A 20,292-nucleotide genomic window follows, 5' to 3' on the forward strand; every position below is an offset into this window, starting at 1 on the left:
TTCCCAAAAAGAGTTAATGAAGGGAGCCGTCCCATAGAGCAGGAAGAAGGGAGATGCGTCTTGAGGAGACTGAAACCATTATCAGAGGGAAGGGCCTGATTACAGTTATAAAAAGAGACAATGAGACCCCAAACAGGAAAAAAAAACGTATTTAATACTTTAACAAAATGCAAAATAAGGTACCCGAGTTATAAAACATAAATTCCTTTGGTTCAGAAATCACACAACTATTTTTACCTTCCAATGGCTACAGACATCATCCCCTAAAGCGAAGTCACATCATCCCCCTCTTACTGAAGACGTCATGCCAAAACTGTCACACATCCCACTGTTCGGTGGAACCACTGGCAACTTACATGGAATAGGGCCGTGGGGTAGGAAAAAGGGGAGCAGGTTGGTCTGAAGGCCAAAGGGAGACTCTACACATGCAGAATGAGTCAGTGGGGGAGCGCTCTGTGGGTCACTACGGTATGAATCACACCCCTGTACATGCTACATGAGGCTGAGTCCCTTGGTACAATCACATATAAATACAATTCACCCACCCTGAGCTTTCCCAGGGAAAACAGAAATAAAATACACACACACACACACACACACACACACACACACACACACAGAAGCAGGGGAGAGATGGCAAAAGAGGCAGATCCCAGAATACCAGAGAACATCTAGTCCAGACCCTTAGTCTTACAGATGGGGAAAATGAGACCTAGAGAAATGAAGGGTCTTGCCAAGAGAGACATAGTTCACGGCAGTCGGTATTAGAACTCCATGTTCCCTTCGATATGAACAAGAAGAGAACAAGATGGACAAGGAATTTGGGGCCACCAAAGCAGGGCATAGAGCCGGGGCTCTCACTGCACTTTTGCTGTCTTTTGGGAAGAGTGCCTATGTGGTCTTAAGGCCTTCCTGGGTGTCTCCTGAACTCTCAAGAACCAGGGGTCTTCTGGGTCTTTTCAGGGTCCCTGTGGCTCTGGGGTATCCCAGAAACTGAGAGCCAGGCCAGCTGACCAGGACAGAAGATAATGGCCTCTCAACTGCCTCCCAACAATCCTAAAAGAGTCAGAATGAGCTCAGAATACAACTGTGGCCACCTCGGCCTTGGACACCACCACTTAACTGGGGGCAGAAAGAGGAATCATGGGGCCGTATTCTGCTAAAGGCTGAAAACAGCAAGAGAAGTTTCCAAAGCACACTCTCTCTTCTATCTAGCTTAAAGGAGGTAACCAATAAATACCTGAATGAATAAGAGAATAAATGAATACAAGGAGACAATGATTGCTTGGTTTCATGAGAGATACCGGTTCTGTTGAAGAGCCTTACTGAGGGCACTGCTGGGGTATGCTTTCCTGTGCCGCTCTGCCGCAGCTATGCAGGTACTACCTTGTGCCCCTGGCCAACGAAACAGAGGAGAGTCAGTGCAGATTTGGAGAATTAAATTAAATAATATAATCTGTCTAATGGGTAGAGATCTGGAGAAAAGGCCAAAAGCCATCCCTCAAGCAACTGTTTTCTTTCACTTCTTTCTCTTCCCAGGTTCACGAAAACAGTACACCAGACCCCAGAGCACCGAAGTCAGAACTGCCGACACATCTCAACACGTGCAACTGAGGTGGTTCGAGCAACCGCCCTCCCTACCTCGACCGCCCCCAGCAGTCACTTCTGAGACAGTGAGGCAGCAGTCGACTGTGACAGTGAGATCTGACTGCACTTCTCGAAGATGGCCTCAGCTGAGAGTTTTGGCAGCCCCTGATCCAGGGGGCATTCGTCCACCAGGCTGTTCATGGGCGTGGGGGGCAGTGGAGGCTCCTCCTCATCTTGACTCAGTCCAGGAACCAGGGAGCTCCCTGCCCTGTCCAAGTCCTTGTCCGCCTGCTCCCTGCACACACCCTCGGTCTCGGGCTGCCCTGACGGGATCTTCACAGAGTCAGAATATGCTGACAGGGCCTCCTGGAGCAGAGGCAGAAGTTTCTTCCGAGATACCTGGGTGTTGCCCTGAAGATAGGCCTGGAGGTTAGGGTGGGTGCTTGGGGCAGGGGTCAGCTTCAGGGACGGAGAGTGGGAGCATTCCAGAACTCCACAGATCTAAAGAAGAGACAAGATGGGGAGATGGTACATGAGGTGGTGAAGCAAACAGCTGGGGTCTCTTAAGTTAGAGGCTTCCCTTATAGAAGGAGAAACACTTTTGATTAAATCAGACAGAGTTCAGTATTACTGTGAATACATATAGTATTTAGAAACAGAAGAAACATTTGATGTTTATTTTTAAGACAGAGAGAGAGAGAGAGAGAGAGAGAGAGAGAAAGACAGAATGTGAGTGGGGGAGGAGCAGAGAGAGAGGGAGACAGAATCCGAAGCAGGCTCCAGGCTCTGAGCCATCAGCCCAGAGCCAGACACGGAGCTCGAACCCATGAACTGCGAGATCAGGACGTGAGCTGAAGTAGGATGCTCAACTGACTGAGCAACCCAGGCGCCCCAATTGAGATCATATATTTAATTTTTGTAAACCCAAGCCTGGAGAGATTAAGCATCTTGAGCAAAAGCATGTAGATGATGGGAGTCTGAACCAGAACACAGGACCCCCTGACCTAGTGTTGTTTCCAAGTGTATATCTGTGCTCAAAAACTTGAACTCTATCCTTAGCTAGAATGGGACACACATGTAGACTGAGGTCAGGGGCAAGACAGAGGCAGAAAGAATGAACAGATCAAAGTGGGGGTGGGAGGTACGTCAGGCGTGGTGCTGAGCCTGACCACTTCCAAATATTACCTCATTTAATCGTCACAACTACCCTCTAAAATTTGGATTAGTATTACCTTCATTCACAGGTAGGGAAACAGAGGCTTAGATGAAGTAACTTGCCTAAGGTCATAGTTTGAATGAAGCAAAACTGACACTTGAAGCCAGGTCTGCCACCAAAACCAGTATTCTAAACTACTCTCTTCTATCGTTTCCAACAGAGGAGGAAGAGATGAGATGGCAGGACATGCTGTGAAACCTCTTTCCCATTTCCCAGTGCAGAGGCAGCCTGGACAGTGGGGGAACCCTCTGTTATCTGCAGAACTTTGCAAGGGTTTGGTGGGGGGAAGGTGGGGACACTTAGGAAGGTGGGAGAGACACTTCCCATGGCCAAAGCACCCTTTCCTTCTGGACACGATTAGTGAGAGCCACCATTTATTCAGTGCTTACTCTGTGCCCAGCAATGTACTTTACGTACGATATTAGGTTTAATGAGCACATCAGGCTAATCAGTGGGTAATACTATGCCACGTACAGATTCAGAAGTCAACTGACTTGCCTGAGCTCAGAGAGCAGGTAAGTGGCAAATCTGGGACAGAAAACGTGTCCATCTGCCTTTTAAAACTGTAGTTCTGGGGTACCTGGGTGGCTCAGTCAGTTGAGTCTGCTTTGGATTCTGTGTTTCCCTCTCTCTCTGCCCCTCCCCTGCTCATATTCTCTCAAAAAATAAAACGTTAAAAAAAAAACAAAACACAAAAACTAGTTCTTTCCACAGTGCCAAACTACCTTCCACTAAATGAAATCACATTTGCTTTGTGGAAGAGAAGAAAGGGTGACATACCTTCCATGGATGCAAAAGATTATCAGGCTGTATGCAGATCAGTCTTTAGCAGCCTTCATGTAGCCCAATAAACCCCAAAGTCCCTGGACTGCCTCACATGCATTTTTTTTTTTTTTTTTAATTTTTAAATGTTATTTTTGAGACAGAGAGAGACAGAGACAGAGCATGAGCAGGGCAGGGGCAGAGAGAGGAGGAGACACAGAATCTGAAGCAGGCTCCAGCCTCTGAGCCGTCAGCACGGAGCTTCATGTGGGGCTTGAACTCACGGACCGTGAGATCATGACCTGAGCTGAAGTCGGACGCCCAACCAACTGAGCCACCCAGGTTCCCCTCGCGTCCACTTTTAAATTCTTCTTCCCTGGGCTAATTGCCCAGTAACCAACAGAGGAAAAGAAAGGGGAAGAAGTGGGAAAGGTGGCCAAACAGATCAGGAAGGAACACCTGTGCTTCAATCCCTTTTCTACAGAATTAGCATTAGACACTGTCATTCATCGCTGCACGGTTAAGTAGTAGAAAAGTCTTCTCTTGAGTTTCCCATTTTCAAGGCCATGGGTAAAAAGGAAGGAACTGATTTTCTGGGGTGAAGATTAAAGATTAGGCTAAGAATTGAATTTTAACTCCAGATTTATAACACTTTCTTTTAATCTGATTTCAAAGTCCTTCTAAGTGGGAACTGTGTCTCTAATTCCCTTTGAATCTCTCTTAACAGTATGACTAAGGCTATTCACATATAGAGAGAATGGGGAAGGGCAGGGAGGGAGGATTCTGGAAAGAGGTCAAAGGACTTCTGTGTAAACACAAAAACCAAGCAGAGGTCTTTACAGCACTGGGCAGTGCTCACAAGCAGAGCTCTGTAGGGACCTCAGGCTGGAGAAGAGACAGAGACTCACCATCATTCGGAGCGCTGCATGGGGACAGAAAATAGCCAGCTGCCGCACTGGTTCATTGTGAGTGTTGAAAAAGATAGTCATGGCGACCAGGACATCACAGTTGTGCGCCTGGCAGAAAGCATGGAGGTCTGCAATGAGGCCAGACCTCTGCAGGAAGGCCTGAAAAAGAAGAAATGGGGCAATGAAAAGGGCTACCGCTGGACTCTCCTTGTCACCAGTAACAAAACGTGTTCACAAAGGGTATCTTTCCATGTTAACCTGGGTCTTGTTCTCTGGAAAAAAGGTATCCAATATTTACTCTGTGTTCTCTGTGTGCCAGGAAGCAGTATGTAGTATGGGGAAAATATAGGTTTTGCGTTCAGACAGAACTGGTTTGAAGATCAGCTCTGATAGGTAACTATTAGCTGTACCATCAAGGAGTTGTATCAACCTCCCTGGACTTAAGTTTGAGGATAAAACATTTACCATGTGCCTATTTTAAGAATTAAAACATGATCGCGTATGTAACATGCCTGGCACGTACAACGCTCTCCTGCTCTTGCCATTTTTTAAGCAAGGTCTTTGCCTCATGGGTATTTTCATTCTAATAGAACAATGGGACACAGCGGTAACACACATGGGACAAGTGTATCATTGGCTCTTCATTCTTTGCCAATCTCTACTCTTCTCCAAAGTCTCATGTGGTATTTCCTCTACTGAATACTACTACCAGCCGATCCAGATCAGGGCTTTTCTCTGTCCTTGGCATATTTCACGTGTCAATTTCTCACTGTGTCAATTTATGCTATTTGGCAAGCCTTTTCTACTCTTATGTTTGTTTCCCAAACTAGGTAGCAAGGGAAGAGACCAGGCCATTTTGTTTTATTAAAATTATTCAGTAGTTTTACACAGTATTTATAGAAAGCTGTACAGACTATGACAGGATGTGTTCAGATCCAGTTGCCAAATGATTTAAAATGAATATGATATGGAACCAGGTAGTAAAATACCGTTATCAAAGTTACACTCATTCACCCATTCAACAAAATTTACTGAGCACCGGCTATGCGCCAGGTACTGTCAAAGGTGCCGATACAGAAGAAACAGAAGAAACAGGGCTCCAGCCCTGGTGGAGCTGATAAACTGGCAGAGGAATGTAGACAATAAACAAGGAAACCATGAAATTGATCACTTCAGTCCATTAACTGCTAAGGATAAAACAAAATTTAAAATATTTTAGAGATTTTTGAGCACGAAGGATATTATGTTAGTCACAGTGGTCAAGAAAAACCTCTTATAAGAGGAGACATCTGAACTAAGACCTGAGTGATAAGGAAGAGCCAGCTCCGCAGAGGGAAAAGCCAGTGCAAAGGCCCTGAGGTGGGAATGAGCTTAATGGATCCCATGAACAGAAAGAAAATGAGTGTGGCTATAGCACTGTAAGCACAGGAGTGGGGCTGGAAGGAGATGAGGTCAGAGAGAGAGAGAGAGAGAGAGAGAGAGAGAGAGAGAGAGAGAGAGAGACAGGGCCAGATCAAGGAGGGTCCTGTAAACCACAGTAGGGCTGTTATATTCTTTTTTTCTTTTTTTTTTAAGTTTTATTTAAGTAATCTCTACACTCAACGTGGGGCTCGAACCCACGACCCTGAGATCAGGAGTTGCACGCTCCTCTGACTTAGACAGCCAGGTGCCCCCGGGGCCTTTAGATTCTATCAGGAGCGCAATGGAAAGGCAGCAAAGGAAGGGAGCTGATGTGATCAGAATTACATCTGTTTTGTTTTGTTTTTTCAGAATTACACCTTATAAAGACATGACTCTGGCTGCTATGGGGAGAATGGTTTGTAGGGGTGCAAGAGCAGAGGCAGGGAAACCGGTATGCAGGCTATTGTGGTAGTGCAGTGAGAGGTCACGGACTGTGGGAGTGACAGCAGACCTGTCTGCTGAAAGGGAAAGGTACATGGGTACAAGACTTATTTTGGAGATGAGCCAGCAATGAGGGGCAAGGTTACATATATAACTGAAGATTTTCTCTCCCCACCCATGCCTTGCTCTTACCTCCAAATCCATATATATTGCACTAATGGCCACCTTAATGCCTTGTCTGCAAATGGTCTTCTGGTCCTTTCTCAGCATTTGCTCAGTGGTCAGTCCTAGACAGTGAATGTGAGACCAGGGGTCAAACAAGAGAGCCCAGGGTCCCCAGCCCAGGAAGGTGAGGACACCAAGATGGGTCAAAGGTGAGAACAAACACAGCCTCTCCTTGGGCCAATGAATAGGGGAGATAACTAATTATTATATGATTATAAACAGATTCTTTTACCCCTTTCTGTGTTGTTTTAACCTTCTGTAAGTACATGTGGTACTTTTTTTTTAAGGTCAATAGGTAGTATCTGGGTAACAAATTATGGAAGTATTTTTGTTCTCTTCCTTTGTCCTTTGTATATTTACCCTAAATGTTTCTTCTGCTTCCCTAAACAATTATCTAGATCTCACTCAGATAATTTAGCATTCCCTCAGCAGATTTTACTCATATATTTATATTTTCCAATTAGCCCAGAAACCTCTGACACTCTTAATATATTCCTCCTTCTCCTACCCATTAGCCAGGATAGTAAATCAATTGATTAGCTCATGATCAGACTCACTACCTCGGTTCTCTCTGATTAAAGCATTATACATGCTCTGAAAACTGTTTCAATGGTGTTCAAAAATACTGTGAACAAGGCTTGTCCATCTGTTTTCTCATGCGGGAGGGAGAGAAGTCAGTTTACTGTTTCACACCTGATACATCAAACTTTGCCTTTTGTAGAGAATCAAAGATGTCATTTCTCTCAGGCAGATCTGGGAAGAGGGCCTCCAGCTTCTCCACATATCTGCTGTCCTTTGGGGTTGCCTTTCCAACTTTCAGGTCCATGTTGACACAGTCCAGGATGATTGTTCCTGTGGAGGCAGGAGGCAGGACTCAAATCCCATGGCCTTCCATTCACAACCACTAGAATACACACAACCCTCCAACCAGATGGACATAATACAGGGAAGAGCGTGCGGCAAACACACTGGAAACGAAATGAGGAACTGGGACTATGTGCTGAGTAAGACCACCCAAATCCAAACTAAAATGTGGGCAGGCAGAATGGGTGCCTGAGCAGCTCAACCCTCAGAGATCTTGAGACCGAGTCAGAGAGACACGATCTCCCTTCTGTAGCCAAATTCCATTAAAAAAACCTAGAAGTTGGAGAGATAGTCTAGTTCAATCTCTCTCTCTCTTTTTTATTTTTTACAAATGGAGAAAATGAGAACAAGAAAGGTTAAGAAATCTTTGCTCAAGGTCACATAGCCACCAACAGGCAGCTTCTAGGTCTGTCTTCCTTTCTGCTTTCACCACAGCCTTTTCATGCCTGATTGCACCCTGAAAGAACCCAGCCTTTTATACGAGCTGGATAGCTTTGAAAGGGTATGATTAAGCTAGAAGAGGCTAGACGTTTCCACTCTCCTCTGGGGTGGACACGGAGGAACTAACCCGAAAGCCACCCTCACCGTGCAGAAGGGCTGCAGTTTGCCTGTCCAGGATCTCTGGTGCCCCCTGCAGGATTCTCTCGGTCACCAGGGTAGCGCAGGATCCCACCAGCTCAACTGAAATGTGGCAGGGAGGGCAGTGTCTCTGCTCGATGGGTCGATGGTCTAGCACCTCTGCAACTGTCTCCTCTAGGGCCGAGTCACTTCTGTGTGGGAAAGTGGGTGTGGGGAAAAGAGAAAGAAAGATAGGTGGGGGGACTCCAGCTGCTTCTAACCAAAGCTCCACCTCACCCATGAAGGAAAATGCACATCTCAGGCAAACACTTAAGAACTTTGGTCACTTCCACCTCGGCCTCACTGCTCTCAATTCTTTTCTTTCATGTGAGAACCGAAGTCATCTTTAAATAGTATATAAACGGGAAAAAATAGTATGTAAGTGAACTTGGTGAAATATCAGCAACAAGTATCTCATCCACATATTTGATCTCCTTAGGAGCTGCCTTTCCGACTGACACACTTGGCACCCAGTATTTCAGTCTCTCCTGTCACTCAATCTGCTTAATACCCAAATGGCACACAGTTCACCAGATCCTATGGACTCTACCTCAATCCTTATCCATCTCCTCCTTTCCAACCCTCTGCTATCGCCTTATTCTAAGCCCTCAATATCTCTCACCTAGATCGTTCCAACAATTTCCCAACCAAACACCCACTTCCCGTCTCAGGCCCTCCTAAGCTATCCTCCACAAAGCTGCTGAGTGATCATCTGAAAAATGCAAATTTGATTCTGTCAGGATCTGGATAAAATATAATTCACAATAGCTCCCCGCTATCCTAACATCAAGTCTAATCTCCTTGGCAGGGCCTAAAGGGTGTCCAAAATCTGGCCCCACCCACCTCCCTAGTCTCACCTCTTCCTATGTCCTACTTCTGGGTCACATTTTATGCTCCAGCCATGCAAAACAAATTCCATTTCTCCCAATCTACCATGCTATTTCATGCCTGCCTGCCTTTGCTTATATTAATTCCTCTCTCTGCCTGGATGCTCTTCCTAACTACCTCACCTCCCCATTCCAAGAGCAAACACTCAAGAGTGAGATCAAGGGTCAACTCTCTTAGGAAACTTTCCCTCGTATCCTCTGCTCCCCTCCAGTATATTTCACTACTCTATCCTCTACACACCTATTTGTCCTCTCGAGGGTCAGTTACCACACACCGCTAACACCCGTCACAATGACACTGAGATATTTTCTTTTGTAGGAAATAATTTTGCTTTTTTAAAAAATTTTTTTATGTTTATTTATTTTGGAGAGAGAGAGAAACAGCGTAAGTGGAGGAGGGGCAGAGAGTGAGGGAGACACAGGATCCGAAGCAGGCTCCAGGCTCTTAGCTGTTAGCATAGAACCTGACGTGGGGTTCGAACTCATGAACTACGAGATCATGACCTGAGCCAAAGTCAGACGCTTAACTGACTGAGCCACCCAGGCAACCCCCCCCCACTTTTTTTTTTTTTAACGTTTATTTATTTTTGAGAGAGAGAGAAACAGCGTAAGTGGAAGAATTTTGTTTTTTGGGTTTTTTTTTTTTTATTTTATTTATTTATTTTGAGAGAGAGAGAGGGAGAGAGAGAATCCCAAGCAGGCTCCAAGCTGCTTGGCACAAAGCCTGATACGGGGCTTGAAATCACAAACTGTGAGATGACCTAAGCTGAAAACCAAGAGTCAGATGCTTAACTGACTGAGCCACACAAGCGCCCCCCCCAAAATAATTTTGCTTTTTAAAAATTAAGAAAAGGGACCCCTGGGTGGCTCAGTCGGTTAAGTGTCCAACTTCAGCTCAGGTCACGATCTCACAGTTTGTGAGTTCGAGCCCTGTGTTGGGCTCTGTGCTGACAGCTTAGAGCCTGGAGCCTGCTTCAGATTCTGTGTCTACCTCTCTCTCTGCCCCTCCCCTGCTTGCATTCAGTCTCTCTCTCTCTCTTTTAAAAATAAACATTAAAAAAATTAAAAAAAAAATTTTTTTTTAATTAAAAAGAGTTGGGGCACCTGGGTGGCTCAGTCAGTAAGCATCTGACTCAATCTCAGCTCAGGACATGATCTCATGGTTTGTGGGATCAGGCCCCACCATCAGGCTCTGCGCTGACAATGTGGATTGCGATTCTCTCTCTCTCTCTGTGTCCCTTCCCTACTCCCAACCCCACGCACACATGCTTTCCCTCTCTTAAAAATAAATACATAAACTTAAAAGAAAATAAAAATATATTTAAAGATTAAAATTAAAAAGACCTGCAACTGGGGCGCCTGGGTGGCTCAGTCAATTAGGCATCGGACTTTGGCTCAGGTCATGATCTCACAGTTGCTGAGTCCGAGTCAGAGCAGAGCCCACTTCAGATCCTCTGTCCCCATCTCTCTCCCTCTCTCTGCCCCTCCCCCAAATCTGCACACATGCTCTCATCTCAAAAAATATTAAAAAAAAAAACCAAAAACAGTTGCAACCATTATTCAAAGGCTTCTGTTACAGTGAATCTGCCACAAAATAATGGTACTAAAGGCAGATTTAAATTATTTCTGAGTTATCCTTTAGTTTGACTTCTCTGTGTTTCTATTTCTTTTTGTTACTTGCGTAACTGGAGAACTAACAATATTTTCTTTTGATTTTCTATATCTTATATAACCCAGCAATTGCAATTAGCCCGTGAGATCCCCAAGAGCAGAAATTCTTCCTCTCTTTATTTCTTACTCATCAGAGCTCAACATGGCACATGTTAAATATTGGCTTAACTTCCTTCCACTTACTTGGGTAAGACATGATGATCAACAAGGATAAGGGTGAGTTGGCCAGCCTGGTGCAAGGCATGGAGGTCAATTTCATCCCGGAAAATCAAGAGGGACTCTGGAATGTGACTCTTCTGAAGGAAGAAGACGTTGTCACCTCGTAGAGGTAGCTCAGAACGTTTTATATTTAAAACTGGCACAAAGACTTCCTCAGTCTCTGTTGTCTGGATAAGGAAAGTGAAAAGAACATATGGCAATGTTTTGGCATAGACAGGAAAAGTAACAAGATTATTGGAACCAGAGGAGATATGATCTTGGGGAAGTAATTGCCTTTCTCAAAGCCACAACTACCCAGTTGATAAAAACAAAAGGACAACTCTTGCCCTCTCTCCTTCTTAGTATACATGAAGGTCAAGAAGACAACTCATGGAAAAGACCTGGTTCTAGATGCTGTGGAGAAGGGATTATTAATCCTTAAGAGCTGACCTGGGCATGAGATCACTGGTACCCAGAAGAACTCAAATAATAAACAGCTTGAATTGGCCTTATGACTTACAAATTATTCAACATACATCTACTCATTTGATCCTCCCAGGGGCACTGCAAAATAGCATCATTTCAGATTTTAGAGATTGTGACCTGAGACTCAGTAAGGTTAAGGGATTTAACTGACCCAAGGGTAACTGGTGTAAAGTGGCAGAGCTGGGTCTTGGATCCAGATCTTTTCATTCTCAAGGACTCTGTTGCTAAGTACTCACCTTTTCCAGGTAAAAAGCCAGGGCAAGAGCTGACACCATGGAGTCCAAGTCACAGGCTTCATTTCCCAGCACAACATGTAGCGGCCGGGACTCCTGTTGAGGAAGGAGAATGGGATGCTAGCAGACATACCTTTGTCCGTTTCCACTGCCCTTACACCTGAGCAGGGCTTCCCACACACCCTCTCACTGATCTTCACAGAGGAGGTGGGTCAGCCAATCTTACGACAGTCCTCATTTCATGGATGAAGATATTAGCAGACAGGCCACCTGTGTGTTGCTAAGTTTAAGCATTCCACATCCAACCAGGAGGTAGAAAAGTGCCCTTTCTTCTACTACGCTGTCTCCTTGATTGTTTTTTTTTTTAATTTTAAAAAAAAAATATTTATTTATTTTTGAGAGAGACAGAATGCGAGTGGGTTAGGGGCAGAGAGAGAGGGAGACACAGAATCCAAAGCAGGCTCCAGGCTCTGAGCTATCAGCACAGAGCCCGACGCGGGACTCAAACTCACGGGCTGTGAGATCATGGCCTGAGCCGAAGTCGGACACCCAACCGACTAAGCCACCCAGGTGCTCCTCCTTGATTGTTAACTTAAAGAACAGCAGTAAATAATTCTCTAACGTCTTACGCCTCTTTGGGCACTCGAGAAATCAAAGGTAGAACAGTTGGGATAGGTGATAGTCAGGCTGCATCAACCCCAGTTTCCTCCCCCGACCCTGCTGTTTTCAAATAGGGAAAAATATCCATACACTTCTAAATCATAAGAGGCGAAGAGGGGCGCCTGGGTGGCTCAGTCGGTTAAGCGGCCGACTTCAGCTCAGGTCATGATCTCGCGGTCCGTGAGTTCGAGCCCCGTGTCGGGCTCTGTGCTGACAGCTCAGAACCTGGAGCCTGTTTCAGATTCTGTGTCTCCCTCTCTCTGACCCTCCCCCGTTCATGCTCTGTCTCTCTCTGTCTCAAAAATAAATAAACGTTAAAAAAAAAAAAATTTTAAAAAAGAGGCGAAGAGCTTTTGAAAATAAAGGTAAAATAAAATCTAGTCCATGATCCAGTTACCCAATCCATGAAAATGCCCCCAGCCCTTTATTACTATCATTATTATTTTTAAAGTAATCTCTATACCCAATGTGAGGCTCGAACTCATGAGCCTGAGATCAGGAGTTGCACGTTCTACCGACTGAGACAGCCAGGTGCCCTGGAACTTTATTTTTAAAGCTTTGAAAAGTCCAGCTGCTGATAAGAACTGAGGAGGGAGGGATATCTGCTGTTAGTATTAACCTTGTTCCCTTGTGTCTCCCTAGCTATCAGAGTCTTAAATAACAACCTGAAGAGGTAGGTACTTTAAGAATTATGTCCATGGCTCAGTTTAGGGCACAAGAATTCTCTCTTACAAATTTACTTTCGAACTTACACCTCAGCGTGCTTCTGAGAGAGGAAGAGATAAGAACAAAATGAGACCTACCAGTTACAGCAGAGTTTCCTAATTTCAGCACCAGTGGCATTTTGGCCTGGATCGTTCTTTGTTGTAGGGGCTGTCCTGTGTGGGAGAAGTTTGGCAGCAACCCCAGACTGTACCCACAAGATGCCAGTAGCACACCCAGTCATGAGAATCAAAAATGCCTCCAGATGTGCCAAATATTCCCCGGGAGCCCAAAATCACTCCCAGTTGAAAACTGCTAGGTTTTCAGGTAAAAATCCAAACACTCTGACTTCTTCAATCAGGGAAGATTTACTAGATGCCAAGAGTTTAGAAAAGTAGGAATGGGGTTCAGAGGAGCAAAACATAGCAAGCAATAGTTATCAAGTAATATAACTATAGGAAGAAAGGGAATCTGGGGGAACCTAGAATCATCTTGCCTGTTTGGCTGTTACCCTCCCTCCCCCAGAAAGCTACAGCTAGAAAGGTACAATTTTAGAGGACTTTTGGTGGCATAAATTGCCCTATCCAGTAACTAAACAGGTTTTTTTTCTCCTTAAGTTTTATTTATTTAAATGATTTCTACACCCAACATGGGCTCTACACCCAACATGGGATCAAGATCAACCCCAAGATCAAGAGTCAGATGATTTTCCAACTGAGCCAGCCAGGTGCCTCAGGTTTTTTTGTTTGTGTTTTTTAAGTTTATTTACTTATTTTGAGAGATAGCACAAGCAGGAGAGGGGCAGAGAGAGAGAGAGAGAGAGAGAGAGGGAGAGAGAGAGAATCCCAAGCAGACTCCACACTGTCAGTGCAGAGCCCAACATAGGGCTCAAACTCATGAACTGTGAGATCATGACCTGAACTAAAATCAAGAGTTGGATGCTTAACTGATGGAGCCACCCAGGCGCCCCCCCCCCCACAAGTTTTTTTATTTTAAACTATCCCCCCACCCCCCACATCTCCTACTCCCACCCTCAGAGAAGTACAAAAGGCAGAGGTTTCGCACAAAGGACCTGCGGAGAAAGTCCGCCCTTAGGTTCTCCCCTGCACCCATTTCTCTAAGCCTACCTCAAGAGGGTGGCAGGCCAGACCCACTCACACTGAACGACACAAGGGAGGGGAGATTCTTTTCAATATTAAACTCTTTTCCTACATAAGGGGAGAATTCAGTCCTATATTAACTCCTCTAACTTGCAATTTCTCCTTTGGATACCGGAGAAAGTCCCCCTGTTTCCCAGATACCGAGAACTGCCCAGATGGCTGCAGACCAGAGTGACAACACAGCACTTGAGGTAAGTGACTGTGGAGATAGCTTGCTCACTGAAGCAGCAAGGGGGGACACTGTGTTCACTGGAAAGGGAACTGTGTAAACACGAGCGGCCATATGGCCCGGACTCTAGAGAAATAAGGTAACAGAGAAAAGGCAGAGCAAGTGGGACCCCCCTCGTGCTGGGCCCTCTGAGAAACTTTCCAAAACTCACTCACACTAGTGCTGCTCCAGCTGAATGAGGATGGGTCAGATCCCCAGCATGGAGGGGGGCTAAGCAGGAGAGCAGGAAGTAGGCGCCACATACAACTCTGTGACTCTGAGAGGATATCCACAGGAAGGGGAATAACTAGCCCCTTGTGCTTGTTCAAGCCCAGATGGCAACCAAAAGGAATGAATATCAAAGGAGTCCTCTGGGCTGTCAGCCTATCTTGAAGCAGCCTGAGCAGAGGCTATGGTGGCATTCCCCTCTCCTGTCACAGTCCACCATCATCCCAGCCTGTCCGGTCTACTCACCACCCACAATACATGCTGTGTATATTCCCAGCTCTGCCCTTTAAGCGGCAGAACTATCATGTGAAGAGGTCACAGATTAGGGTTGAATCCCAGCTCTGCTTCTTAATTTTTTCTTTTAACATTTATCTATTATTGAGAGACAGAGCATGAACAGGGGAGGGGCAGAGAGAGACAGAGACAGAATCCGAAGCAGGCTCCAGGCTCCGAGCTGTCAGCATAGAGCCTGACGCAGGGCTTGAACTCACAAACTGCGAGATGACGACCTGAGCCTAAGTCGGAAACCGACTGAGCTACCCAGGCACTCCTCCCAGCTTTGCTTCTTACCTGTTATGGGACTTGGGCCTCTCCAAGCCTCATTTAAAAATGATAATCGTGTAACTGATTTCATGCAGTTGTGACGAGGATTAAATGAGATAGCCCATAAGTGTCTGCTCTGTAGCTGCCTTCCATCTTCTCCTTTCCCTACCGGTCCCTGCCTCTTCATGCCACCTGAAGGCCCTGTCTCTGGGATGCCTCCCCTGGCCACCCAGGCCAGAGCAATACTCTTCCGATAGACCTCCAGCTTCCAGCACCTGCAGCCCTCATATGGAGCTTCTACCCTAAGGAGCTCGCCCTCTTTTCGTGGGCATGTATCTTAATTTTTAACATAGTTTATGACTTAGTGACCATACATTCTGTTATTCAAATGGGGACACTTGTGAGAATAAAAAAGGGTGCAATAAATGGTTATATCTGAATAAACTAAACTGTCCTGGGCTGCCCAACTTATAAGGCATCCTTCTCTTCATCTAGGAGGAACGTGTGTATCTCTTAACCCTCCACCTCTCCCCTCCCATCCCCCACCAGTTGAAAGCAAAGCCAAACTGCTTTGGTTTTCTGACCATCAGAGGAAGAGTTCAGGGCAGATATAGCTATACTTAGAGCAGGAGGAAACCTGAGCTGCCAGTGGAAGAAATGAAATCTGAGCGCCCCAAGTAAATATAAACTTTTCTTTCTTAAACAAGCAAACAAAAACACCCAAAGCTGGTAGTGACAATGACTGTATCCTGATGTTCTTTGTGGCCTCGTGTGGGGAGAAAGGACAGGCTCTAGGGCTGGCAAAGTCAATCACTTCCCTTCTGAAGCTGAATATGGTCTGACGCCTAGTCTACAAAATAGTTAATGAGGGAAGGAAAAAAAGAGCCAGGGATAGAGAAGCCCTCCCAGCACAGAGAATGGTACAGATATTGAGGAAAGGACTGTGCTGTCAGAAGGACAGCTGGCCACTCCTGATTCCTGCCCTATGCATACAGGAGGGCAGACAACACACATTATCCGAAGGCAGCTGGATGGATACCTACACTTGAACGCAGCCCTGCCCTGACGCAAAGGTTTTTATCCACTAGACGTGAAAGATGAGTCACCATGAATACGATATTTAAACAGGATTTCTTTTAAAATGGAACATCCTAGGGGCACCTGGATGGCTCAGTCAGTTAAGTGTCTGACTTCGGCTCAGGTCATGATCCCACATTGGGCTCTGTGCTGACAGCTCAGAGCCTGGAGCCTGCTTCGGATTCTGTGTCTCCTCTCTCCGCCCCTCCCCCACTCATGCTATCTCTCTGTCTCCATCACTCTCAAAAATAAATAAACACTAAAAATAAATAAATAAAATGGAACATCTTACTATCGTTGTGGCAGAGGCTGTAGAAAATTTCTCTGGTTATCAGGGGTGCTTGGGTGGCTCAGTCGGCTGAGTGCCCCTCAGTGCCGACTCTTAATTTCTACTCAGGTCGTGATCCCAGGGTCATGGGATCCAGCCCCACATCAGGCTCCATGCTGAGTGTGGAACCTGCTTGAGATTGTCTCTTTTTCTCTTTCCTTTGGCCTCCTCCCCTGCTGGAGTACGCATTCTCTCTCTCTCTCTCTCTCAAATAAAAAATATACATTAAAAAAATTTCTCTGGTATCAAATAACAAAAATAAATCAATAGGGGAATTGGCCGGTTATACGCTGTCTCTATCCTATGTAAAAGTCAAGCATTCACATTTCCCTAAAAGTTATACCAAAGCTTAACAGAAACACTCAAACGTAATAGAGTCTGTCTAAATCATGTATCTCTTTACACAAGAAATCATGGTGCAGCTTCTGGGGAATTAGATGGGGAGAAGATAAACGATCTTTTTCATTTCGTATCTTTTTTGTATTTAAATCTTTTCACAGTGTACATTTACTACTTCTATAATTAAAAACAATCTAGTATTTATTTATTATAAGTTTATTTATTTTGAGAGAGAGAGAGCACTAGCAGGGGAAGAGCAGAGAAAGAGGGAGAGAGACATTCCCAAGCAGGCGCTGCTGACCATGTGGAGCCTGATGCAGGGCTTGATCTCACCAACTGTGAAATCATGACCTGAGCCGAAATCAAGAACTGGACGCTTAACCGACTGAGCCACCGAAATACCCCTCTAGTATTTATTTTTACTTTTTTAAAGTAAGTGCTATGCCCAACATGGGGCTTGAACTCATGATCCTGAGATCAGGAGTCACATGCTCTACTGACTAAGCCAGCCTGGCACCCTATAAATTAAAAGCAATCTACATTGTTGGCAACCACCTGTATGTCCTGTCACCAGTTCCTCCACTAAGATTCCTAGAGTCTGATTTTCTCATTTCTTCCAGCCCCGGCTAGGCTGTGTGATAATAAGAACTCTAAGATACAACTTCACCTTCACAAGTTCACAAGTTTGGAAAAATAAAGATCTAGATCTTGCTTCTTGGGGCATGAATGCAGGCAGAGAAAACTCAGGATACCAGCAATACTGGAAAAATCCAGTATTTTTCAGCTTCATACTGCTGTAGGAGATATACTGTTAACCTGGGGGGACTCTGGAGTGAAGACGACTTAGGATAGATGCATGCAATGAAAGGCTATTTGGTGAGGTTTCAGATCTAAGGGCTCTTTACCAAGTGGTAGAAAGGAGACCTGTCATTTGGGTTCTGCAGCGGGGAGGGAGGGTGCGGAGTTCCAACTGCATAGCACTTGGAACAGTGCCACAAAGATTCTACATTAGTCCTCCAATGAGCTCCCTATGGTGCAAATCAGATGTAACCTAACGAATTGGTTCCAAACTGCCCTACGCATTAGGTCAACTTTCCCAAAGTTTGTATTTCACAAGGAAAAATTTGGTGCAATTGGTATTAAAATTGTCCTTTGTCACCTATACTTCAGGTGAGGACATTCATTTATGTCAGAAGCCGAATCTGCAAAAGGAAAGAGGTGACTTTAAGGATTTGTTAAAGACTAGAATCTATCGCCCAAGGGAATCTGCAGAGTTTAAAGATACTTCAAAATAAAGATACTTCAAAAGGAAAGCATAGTCAACCATCTGTCTAGGTCTCCACAGGGGCAGTGTCACTTGAGGTAGCAGGGGCCAAGGGACCTCTTCCAGCCTCTGGTCAGCTTTGTGCTGCTAACTGGGAGTAGCAGCCTAATGTGCATGACCAGTCAGCATGGCTGGGAGATTCCAACCAGCTCAGGGCACCGTAAATAAGCCACAAAGCATTCAGGAATCAAGCTTATAGTTTTGATTCCAAACACACTTTGGGCTTATCCCTTCCTGGCGAGGGATTCTTACGTAATTTACATGTGGGTTAAGGCCAAAGAAGAAAACTGAAGGCAAAGGAATGCAAGTTTGGGTCAACAACTGATACGCCTGCAGTACTGAGCATGTTTAGCTTAAAACCAGATTTAAAGTAAAACACCATGACCACCTCAAATCTAGAATGAGTTCGGCCCGCCAGACAAAAACAGCCCTTCTGAGGCAATAAGGCTGTGGACACTGGTTCCCTCCTACCCCCGGGTCTCACAGGGAGGCCAATGGGCCAGGGAGGCCCTGCGAGCGGAGAACTGAACGAGGGGCGGGGAGAAAGGGATAAATACACCCCGCGGGGCACGACTGGCGGCACCACAGTCCTTCACCTTTTGACGGAGCTGACCCAGGCGACAGCGAGCAGAGGCTCAGATGCAGTTCCCAGACCCACGATTCCTCCTCCCAGCTCTTGGGGAAACCCCAAAGGCAGGAACCAAAAACGGGGAGACTGAGCAGCATTCCCCCGAGCTAGGTTCTCGTTCCTCACTCCTCCGGCCCCAAGGCTGATCTGATCCCAAGCCCCCTCCCCACAATTCTGTGTTCCTTCCCCACACACCCTCGGGGGTCCCCAGATCCCACATCTTCGTTCTTCCTGGACCTCATACTCCATTCCTTACAGTCACAGACCGGGATCCGTTACCTGCAGAGCGGCTCGACAACCCTGCAGGTAGTCCTCCATGGCGAAGTCCCAAGGTGTGCCACCGCCCCTGGCCGTGGAGACGTTACCAGGCGAATGCTCCCCTCCTCGGACTCAGGGGCTTGGGGCGAAAGTCAGGAGGCGGGACTCGAACCCGCCACACAGCGATTCGGTCCCAACCCCGGAGGAAGTGCGTAATCCGACACTCCTGGAGTCCGACGTCGCCCCGCCCCCAGCGGCGGAGGCGGAGCTCTGCGCCCAGAGACTCACGGGACCCCTTCCCGGAGGGGCGAAGTGGGGCGTGGCGCAGGGCGTGCTGGGAAACGTAGTTCAGAAGCTCCGAAATGGCCACAAGAATCGAAGGAAGGCGAGTTTTCCGAGATTACTTATTTGACAGAGAAATGTATATGTGTCAGTGTGACCTATATTTGTGGCATTTGAACTTCCCCTCTCTACTCAGGCTAAGTATAGCATCTTTCCATACATTACATAGAGCATCTGGTTGACGTCTTAAATTATACATGGCAAAAACAGCTCTTAGTCTTCCTTTCTCGAATTCTCCTCTTCACCAAACTGACCCTTTGCCACCAATTTTCTGATTGTCCGTGTTATTAAAACAATAGAATAATCTTTGACGTCTCTTTTTAATACCTACTACGGTCTCTTGCCACTCCTGCTGCTTTACAACTTGGTGGCCTGTTTTTTTCTATAGCCTCAGCAAACGTCTCCTTTTCCTGGACTGTTGTAACCTGGGTTTTTTGCTTCCTGCCTCCCTAATTGTTCAGACTGACGTTTCAGCCTTCAGAGTTGCTTGAAGTTTCATCCTGACGCAGCCCTGCCAGTCAAGTTAGAGCCCTTCAGAATGTAGAGCTGGGTTCCAACCTCCCTCAACTGCCACCTTCCAGCCCCACGGTATGCAGACTACTACAAATAAATGCACTCTCATCATCAAATACCCCCTCCTTTATTGATCCATCCCTTTATTTCTTACCGACAGCTTTTCCTGCTGGACCCTCCCTGCCCCCCTAGGAACTGAGAGGAGGTGACTGATGAGAAGCTGAGGCCTGTGCTGGGAACAAGGACCAGGGCACAGGGGTATTCATTCGATCTCCTGCTTGCTCAGCTAGTTCTCTCTCTGCTGCCTCTCTTCCCAGAGCCTGGGGAGTCCTCCACACCTTCTGCACCACCAGGGGCACAGCCCAACTAGTTCCATTTCTAGAAAAAAAGAAAGAAAAAAAAAAAAAAAAGATACAGTAAGGACTTAGAAAGTAGCAGGCTTTTTTTAACTTTAAATGAGTAAATATGCAAATGTTATGCTCCGT

At 46.0% G+C, this 20,292-nt stretch overlaps 1 protein-coding gene and 1 long non-coding RNA gene across 5 annotated transcripts; one reads left to right on the plus strand and one right to left on the minus strand.

The window, feature by feature from the left end:
* Nucleotides 1-131: 131 nt before the first annotated feature.
* Nucleotides 132-20,054, minus strand: PRUNE1 (prune exopolyphosphatase 1). Of its 4 annotated transcripts, XM_060622627.3 has the most exons (9): nucleotides 18,974-19,155; nucleotides 12,961-13,035; nucleotides 11,501-11,593; nucleotides 10,764-10,966; nucleotides 7,990-8,174; nucleotides 7,234-7,392; nucleotides 6,508-6,602; nucleotides 4,474-4,632; nucleotides 132-2,088 (listed from the first exon to the last, which is right to left on the minus strand). In XM_060622627.3, exons 3-9 carry the CDS (start codon nucleotides 11,537-11,539, stop codon nucleotides 1,660-1,662), a joined length of 1,269 nt encoding a protein of 422 aa, XP_060478610.1. In that variant the 5' UTR covers nucleotides 11,540-11,593; nucleotides 12,961-13,035; nucleotides 18,974-19,155; the 3' UTR covers nucleotides 132-1,659. The 4 variants fall into 4 exon arrangements, with proteins under 4 accessions (XP_060478610.1, XP_060478611.1, XP_060478609.1 ...); XM_060622628.3 differs by lacking the exons at nucleotides 12,961-13,035; nucleotides 18,974-19,155 and adding an exon at nucleotides 19,962-20,054; XM_060622626.3 differs by lacking the exon at nucleotides 12,961-13,035 and having other exon boundaries at nucleotides 18,974-19,158.
* Nucleotides 1,930-11,340, plus strand: LOC145715664 (uncharacterized). The gene is made up of 3 exons (XR_014138065.1): nucleotides 1,930-2,016; nucleotides 2,964-4,756; nucleotides 11,142-11,340. It is a non-coding gene; the product is annotated as an uncharacterized LOC145715664 (long non-coding RNA).
* Nucleotides 20,055-20,292: the final 238 nt, after the last annotated feature.

The sequence above is a fragment of the Panthera onca genome, chromosome C1 (assembly GCF_046562875.1).
Source record: "Panthera onca isolate mPanOnc1 chromosome C1, mPanOnc1 haplotype 2, whole genome shotgun sequence".
Lineage (NCBI taxonomy): Eukaryota > Metazoa > Chordata > Mammalia > Carnivora > Felidae > Panthera > Panthera onca.